The sequence below is a fragment of the Elephantulus edwardii genome, unplaced genomic scaffold, assembly GCF_000299155.1.
Source record: "Elephantulus edwardii isolate Elephantulus edwardi_28Jun2011 unplaced genomic scaffold, EleEdw1.0 scaffold00022, whole genome shotgun sequence".
NCBI classification, from domain to species: domain Eukaryota; kingdom Metazoa; phylum Chordata; class Mammalia; order Macroscelidea; family Macroscelididae; genus Elephantulus; species Elephantulus edwardii.
Genome location: NW_006399772.1, coordinates 18359950 through 18368576, shown reverse-complemented (window position 1 = coordinate 18368576; position 8627 = coordinate 18359950). Strand labels below are relative to the sequence as shown.

Genomic DNA, 8627 nt, shown 5'->3' with positions numbered 1-8627 from the left:
GAATGTCTATCTGTGTTTCATTGATTATGCAAAGGCATTTGACTATGTGGATCATAACAAACTGTGGCTGACTCAATGCAGAGGTACGTGATTTGAATCCACCAGCTGCTCTACAGGAGAAGAATGAACAGTCTCCACCCATGCAATTTACTGCCTCTGAAAACCCACTGGAGAGTCAGCTATGTGTTGGTTCTGACTCAACAGTACCCAATAACAGTAAATGTACATTTACCCTACAAAAAGTAAGCAAACGCTTTTCCAAAGGGGCTGACCCATTTTACATTTCCACTAGAAATGCATGAAGGTTTCTGCTGCTCCTTCATAATATTTTCCAATTCTTGGAGTATCTGTCCTTCTGATTATACGCATTTCAGTGTGTGTAGGATGTCTCAGAGTGGTTGGTATTGATATCATGTGTTGCTAAGTTGAGAATGACTCATAGCAAGCCTATGAAGAAAACATTTGAACCCTGCTCTTTTCTGCATCATCCTCACACTTCTGACACACGAGTCCAATTGTAGCAGTCACCTTCTCAGTCTACCTGGTTGAGGGTCTCCCTTTCCTTTACTGACCCTCCACCTTTTCCAGCATCATGTCCCTCTCCAAGGAAGAGCCCCTCCTTGCAACATGCCCACACTATGTGAGGTGGAGCCTCTTCACTCTTGCCTTCAAAGAGCACTCTGCTTTAACCCTCTCCAAGACCTATCTGTTCATTTGGAAGTTCACGGAATGTTCAGTTCTCTTCTCCAACACCACAGTTTAAAGACATAAATTATTTTTCTGTCAGTGTTACTCATTCTCCATAACTCAGGTGCATTATCAAGTGATGGAAAGACTATAGCCTGACTCAGATGCACCTTAGTCCTCAAAATGGTATCATTACTCCACAATAATTTGGCGATGACTCTAAAGCAGAGTGGTACAATGCCCAAAATACATAAAACTTTAATTGCTTTACATAAAAGGAAACTAAAGGTTCAGAAGGATATGTATCATCTCCTTCATTCTTCAATATATATCATGCCTAAGTTCACAAAATAAGACAAATATTATTTTAACAGTGTTTAGTATAATAGAATTATAAAATTTTTGAGCTATGAAGTTGAAAGTGTTTCCTAATGCAACTCTTTCATTTTACATGTGTCCAAGAAAACAAAAAATTATTTTACAAGGCCATTTAGTATAAGAAAATTATAACTTGAAACCCACAAGTTACAGAATAATTTGTACTAAAGTCTTTATAAAAAACATTAGCACCGCAGAAATAGTTTCAGATCTATCTCTCGCTGATTTTTTTTCCAACAAGATCTCTTTCAAAGATAACATGAACATCCCCTACTATTGTAGCATGAAGTCAAGTTGAACTTGGTATCCTGATACAATTATAGTAAACAGGTACTGATTGATTAGAGAACACTCATTTGTTGATCACTTACAATTCAAACATCAACTGAAAGACACAAAAAAACAAAGGTTCGTTTTGTGCCAATGACAAATAAACAAAGCAAAACCAAAACTCAAGCTTATTTCCATTGAGTCAGAATTGACAAAAGACGCCAGTAGCTTTTTAGAAGCTATAAATTGCAAGGGAGGAGACTACCTATCTTCCTCGTGCAGAGTTGCTGGCGTGTCTGAACACCAACGTGGCACCACTTTTGGGTTAAGAGTGCAACTCCTCATGGACTTTGCCATAAACAAAGTGTTTCAAAATTCATTTCAGGAACTAGTGTATTAAGGATATCCACAAGAAATGTGAGCCACAGCTATACTTTTCAATATTGTAGGTACAAAAAGTGAAAAAGAAATAGAAAAAAATTAATTACATCTTTTACTTAACTGAATGCATTTTTAAAAAATCATAATTTTAAGATATGATCAGGACAAAAATCATTAATGAGCTATTTTGCATTCATTCTTTTATACTAAATCTTCAAAAGACAACTTTCGCTTAAACTTATAACATCCCAACTCAGACTAGCCACTTTCAAGTGCTCAATAGTCAAGGATGGCTAGAACTTCCTGAATTAGATCCAATAAACCTATAAATCTATGGGACCATGAAGACTTAATCAGAGCAAGTCCTGGTCCATAGTCTGTCGTTCAGTAAAGGACATGAGCTTCAGGTGCCGAGGGTCCTCTTTCTTGTTCATAGGCTATTTAAGCAGGATATGTGACATTTCACTAGGCACGATTCATAAAAGACCCTTTCATTAACTGATAATAACAGTAATAATTCTTACAGCTAATTAAAAATTATTTTCTATTGGTTTGCTTACAAAGTTCATTCACATTGTGTTTCACACAGTCATTCCCATGCATTAGGTTTTATAAAAGGAATCATCATCAGACTATGCCCATTATTAACCTGTCTTTTCAGGTCTTTGCCAGATCTTTCCCATTTCCTTTACCCTCTCCTTCAACCTACCAAATTCTGTGACCCTGTGACATTGCCCCTGCTCGTTCCCACCCCTCTACTCCAACCCCTTCTTCTCCTGGGTCACATGTTTTATTACTTATCTTTCTATTTTTATAATCATCATCATCATCTTATGCAGTATTTGTCCTTATGATACTGAGTTAGTTCACGCAGCATAATGATCTCCAGTCTCTCCCAAGTTACGTAGTATTTTTTAAAGTCATTGCTCTTGAGTTAGAGCTGGTTATTACTGAGCACTTGCTATACATGTGGCACTCTTCTATTAAAATTATTCCATTCTCAAATTGTTGTTGTCGTTACATACCGCTGAGCAGACGCCAACTCAAAACAACCCTATGAACAACAAAACAAAACTCTGCCTGATCATGTGTTCTCCTCATAATCTTTCTGTGCTTAAGCCCATAGTTCCAATCACTTTTTATAAATCCAACTCTTTGAGAGCCTTTTTCTCCCTCTCTGGCTCTCCACTTGTCCAAGCCTGATGTCCTTTTTCAGGACTGGCTCCTCTGGACAGCATGACAACAGTCTTAATGCTACTTCACTATACTGCAAGAGATATCTGGTAGGAGGACAAGGCTGAATTGAACCAACGGCTGCACTAATGATTTCTTAACAAAGTAAGAGGAGGAATAATCCCATGCTGGTAACACACTATTCAAACAAAACTAATGACATCTAGGTCTCCTCCCTATGCTGGTGCATAGACTTCTTTGAGGGCTTGGTACTCAAAGAACACATTTTCTTAAAAGCTACAAAGGTATATTTTAACGTCGTATTCTGTATGACTCACGAAAGTCTATGAAAAGTTAGAGACGAGTGAATCATACAAGCATCCTACATCTAATAACAATACAACATGTGCCAATTAACACTAAAAAGTGGTATCACTTTCAACTCACTCAAAACATCATGAGAAGATAAAGTTTGAATTTTAAAAAGTCAATAAATCTAAGACTACGCAACACTAACTGGAAGCAGAGGTGGCATCCACTTCCTAAACAGTATGCCTCTGGAAACTGTGAACTTTGATAAACGGCGATGGTTATGGAAGGGTTTCAGGCCTTTTGTTCATGGGATCACTGCAATTGACAACAACACACCACTGAAGCGAGGTAAAAGCTGATTATATTTTCATAAAAGCAGTTATATTCCCAACTGCTAGTCTAAGCTTAAGGATGATTTTTAGACATTATCTCACTATTATCACCATAACATGATAAATACCATAATAGGCTAAAGGCAAGCAATGTACTGGAACATTGTAGAGTCTGCAAGAACAGTGCATGGCAGGATTTCCATCTATTTTTCACAGGGTCACTATGCATCATAGACAACTCAAGGGCTCCTAACAACATATGGGTATATGCTTAGTATGTAGTAGATTATAGAAATGTCTCTCTGTGACTATTTTTCACTTATAAACTTCTGATCATTGCTCAAACATCATTGGCACTATCTGCTTAATGCTCTTAAAATAACATTCATATCTCCTTTGAAGTATTTGTCAGTTACAACTTATATTTGTATATGATTATTTGATTGACATCTATCTCGCAAATAGACAGTAAGTTTCATGAGGGTAAGTTTTGCTCAATATTTTATCTGCTTCTTAGCAAAATGCCTTTTATACAGCACATGATAAACATGTGCTGGATAAATTAATAAGACATGCTAAGCATTTTATAAGCATGAATTTATTAACTCCAAAAATATAATCCTATTAGTTATGATCCTTCTAGTTCATAAAGAGAAGACCACTTAGCTGATAATTAGCATTAAACTAAATGAGTTTGATTCTCTTAATCACTTCTCTAAACCCCAGACTTGTTTTGTAATTCTTTCCAATGCTTTACAGTCCATACACTATCCAAGAATTATTGGCTGTGCTTCTTAAGATTGTCTCCTTTTCATTTTCAATACTGCTCTTGCTTACATCATACCATAATAATCCTGTCTTTCTAAGATATAAATCTGCCATCATGTCTCTACTAAAAAAACAAAATCAACAACCAAACCAAACAAACTTCAATGGCTCTCAGCACCCATAGAATAAAAGTCATGTTTTCTGGACACAAAACGCAAGATTTCCCAAAATTAGATCTTGTCTATGTGCTACACTATCTACCAGTCCAACTTGTCTCACAATTACACTCTGTTTAAGATACACCAAAATACATGAAATAGTCCTCAATATAGTGTACTTTCCTCGATATTTTCCTATCAATCAATGTGCACCCTGTTCTTTCATTCTAGAATTTTACTTTTTTTTTGTTCACCAATCCTTACCTAACCTTTGAAGCATAGTTAGAATGTCTTTCCTGAAACTTTTCCTTTTAAGTCAATCTTCACACCACATCTACCAGTATCACTGGAAGAGTATCTTCTGAATAGAAACATGGGAAAATACTTTTGTCACCTGTCTTTCAACAAGTATTAAAAAAGTAACTGGCTGATATTTGTTGAACCTAGTGAATGAATGATTGAAGCACAACATCAAGAAAACAAAGATTCTCACCACTAGGCTGAATGGCAGCATCAAGATAGATGGTGAAGAGTTGAGATTGCTAACAGCTTTAGTTTGCTTGGCTTCACAATCAATACTGTTGGTACCAGCAACCAGAAAATTAAAAGATGAATTGCATTCGGAAATGCTGCTGTCAGAGACCTCTTCAAAGTACTGAAGAGCAACAATGTCAGTCTGGAGAGTAAGGTGCATCTTATCCAGGCCATAGTCTTTGCAATTAACTGCTATACATCAGAGAGCTGTACAATGACTAGGGATGATAGAAGGAGAATTTATACCTTTGAACTGTGGTGCTGGAGAAGAGTATTGAATATGTCATGGGCTGCTATGAGAACAAACAAGTTCATCCTAGGTGAGACCAGGATGCTTCTTGGAGGCAAAGATTCTGAAGCTTTGTCTGACATATTTTGGACATTCTGCAAGGAAGGACCAGTCCTTGGAGAGGGACACCATGCTTGGGAGGTGGAGGGACAGTATAAGAAAGGAAGACCCACAATGAGATGGACTGATTAAGTGACTGGAATAATGGAATTAGGTGTGTCAGAGACAGTAAGAGTCACACAAGAAGTTCGAAGGGTTTAGGGCTATTGTACATAGGGTCCCTATGAACCACAGGAGACTCGATGGCATAGAACAACAACAATAAACAAATGAATGCAAGACAAAAAAAAGACCATTTCCTCCCATGCAATTTACAGGTCCAGAAAACCTACAGAAGGCCAGCTCTGATTCTAACTTGACAGTAATGAGGTTGAAATGTAAATTAAAACAGCTTCTGGGATTAGAGCATTATGAAAAAGAGTCAACAAACATATTTTTCTTCAAAACCTATCCATTAATTGGATAAAAGAATGACCTTTCTATTTTATCACTAGTTCTATCATTAGTATCTCAGAATTGAATCAATACTTTGGAGAGCCATTTGAAGGGATATTTTTATACAACTTGTGTGATCCCATTCTCACTCTCATTGCTGAGAGTTGGAACCAACTCATAGCTGATCCTTTGTTGGGTTTCTGAGGCTGTAAATCACATGGGAAGAGACTGTCCACCTTTCTTTCACTGAGCCACTGGTCAATTTAAACAGCGAGAGAAGCACAGACTTTGAAATATGCTAAGGACGATGTCCCCACAGTTCTCTTTCTGTGGGATGATGTTATTGTGCTTGATAAAGTCAAGCTGACTTCAAATCTGTGACCTTAAAACAACAGATGAGATACCTTGCCCTATCCTCTGCCGTCCTTATGATCACTGCCATGCCTGAGCCCCCTGTTAGAGGTGCTGTGTCAATCCATCTAGTCGAAGGTCTTCCTATCTTTTCTTACACCCCACCTTTCCCAACACGATGTCTTTTTCCCTCTTGGCAACCTGCCCAAAGCATAGGAGACAAAGTTTTGCCATTCTTGGCTCTAAGGAACACCCTGTGGTTGCACTTATGCCTATTTATGAAAGAGTAACTATCTATTCGTAAATGGAGTTAAAATTACCTGTTCCTTAAATAAGGCTTTTTAGAGAGAAGCTAATTTTCATACATCATAATTTGGTTTTCTTAAATAAACAGACTATACTATAAAAGGGGGGAAAACCCACCTTCAAAGAAAACGGAATCTAATCAATTATTGCTATTACTTACTTCTGCTCTATTAACTCCCAGTCTTACTACATAAACAATAAAGATTATTTTATATATACACACATACATACATATATATATACATGTGCATGCATACACACACACACATACATACACACATACATACGTACATATACATATAAGTCCTGATAGCCTAATGATAAGAGGCTACACTGCCAACAAAAAATGCACTGGAGGGTCAGCTATCTATCTAGCTATCTAGCTAGTTAGCTGGCTAGCTACATATGTATGCATGTATGTATGTATATATGTATCTTTCTTTCTAGCTAGCTCCCTAACTCTGGTAGCCAAGTCGTAAAAACTTGCATTGCAATCCTGAAGGCGTATGGTTAAAAACTAGCAGGTGATCTGCAGGAGAAAGATGGGCAATCTCCTCTCATGCTATTAACTGTGCCTGAAAAACCCCCTAGCGGGTTGGCTATGAGTATGTTCTGACTCAATGATACACAACAAAAATAACAACATGTATCTAAAAGTTGACTTTATATAACTAACTGTAACATGGAAAATTAATTTCATTTTATGAGAAATTAATTTTTCTATTAGAAATCATATTAGATAGAACATATCAATGCATGAGTAATATGTTTTTTTAAAAAATCAGAAACCCACATTATAGGTTTTTTCTTTAGATAATGATAAATTTATCATGTAGCATTTCACAGGATCTTGCTTCTGCACTGTTCAGTTTTTAGTATTGTACAAAAAGTAATTATTGTAAATTAATTATGTTTTAGAATGAATTGAAAAATATTAAAAAGCTAACACTTTAACTGCCATACTGACATCACATGTAATGATTTTCAGCATTAATTTACTCCTTGCCCTGCATATCATCAACAGATGAGTGTGCAAAAGACAGTGTGTGCATTTAAAAACTTCTCCATGTATATATACAAACAGATGTCTTTATACACACACATATATAGTAAATATGTAAAAAGTTGTTTTCATAGTCAGATAAGGCAATACCCCCAGACTGATACTATTTCTATTTTTCCACTGATATCAACAAGACATGTGTTATGGCCCCACAGGGCCAAGTCATTGCAGCTATTAGTTAAACATAAAAGTCTATCAGGGCCCTTAATGTGAAGGAATACATGTTAACATTTCTTTTTGAACTATCATTTTATTACACATTTATCATACAGTTGCTTATATGTGTTTAAAATTAGAACTTGGAATATATATATTGAATGCGTCTTTTACTTTTATAATATAGTCATCCTCTTTTCACAAAAGAGTTAAAGAAAGGTACTAAAATAGTAACTCCTAGATTCTTTCAGTAGTGGATTTTAAATAATTATTTATTGCTTCTGCAAATTTTGTTTTGCCCTAATTTCATCACTAAATACAGACAACATGTATCAAGGAGATTGTTGCATTGTAATCTTCACATAATAAATGAAATTGAAGCCAAGTTAAAAACAGATCAAACTTATGAGTAGGGAATTAAAATGAGAAGCTCTGTCCACAAAACAGACATCTGTATGTAGACAGGACACATGTTCTGTTTGTAAACAGAGAAGGAAAATGTAGATTTCCCATTAACATAAATCATGTCTCTTTTTATTTCTTTTTCCTTATAAATCAACAGAGATTTCCTGTAAACATCTTTTAACTCAAAATGGAGACTTGTGGGCTCGTAATTTGTGGAAAGTTAACCAAGAACGATCTTGTGACAAGTCTGTCTACTAGACTGTATGTAAAGGTAGAGAATGAATGAAAAGAAATGAGAAATTGCCCATATGCCTGAAGATGGGAATGGGCCATCTACTAGAAAAAGTCAGTGATAACCGAGGACCATGGGGCCTCCTTGAACCATGTCTGTACAAGGGTCTAAGCCCTCCCAGACACTCCCGCCTCCAGCAGAATGTAACCACACTGTGCCTACAACTTTATATTTTACAACTACCTCCTCTTTGGCAAAAAACCAAAACACCAATAAAAAAAATTGTACATCAGCATTATACTCCTTAGCTGTATGTTGTTAATGTTGAATACTTATT

General features: G+C 36.2%; 1 protein-coding gene across 5 annotated transcripts in view; it reads right to left on the bottom strand.

Moving 5' to 3' along the window:
* The window catches only part of FOXP2 (forkhead box P2), a 347008-nt gene that overhangs the window by 330913 nt on the left and 7468 nt on the right, over positions 1-8627 (bottom strand). For 2 of the 5 annotated variants that reach the window (XM_006882656.1, XM_006882657.1), the window contains exon 2: positions 6449-6454. The exons of the other annotated variants lie outside the window; for them this stretch is intronic. In XM_006882656.1, coding sequence (XP_006882718.1) covers positions 6449-6454 — 6 coding nt within the window. The remainder of the gene's footprint in view (positions 1-6448; positions 6455-8627) is intronic. 5 annotated transcript variants of the gene reach the window in all.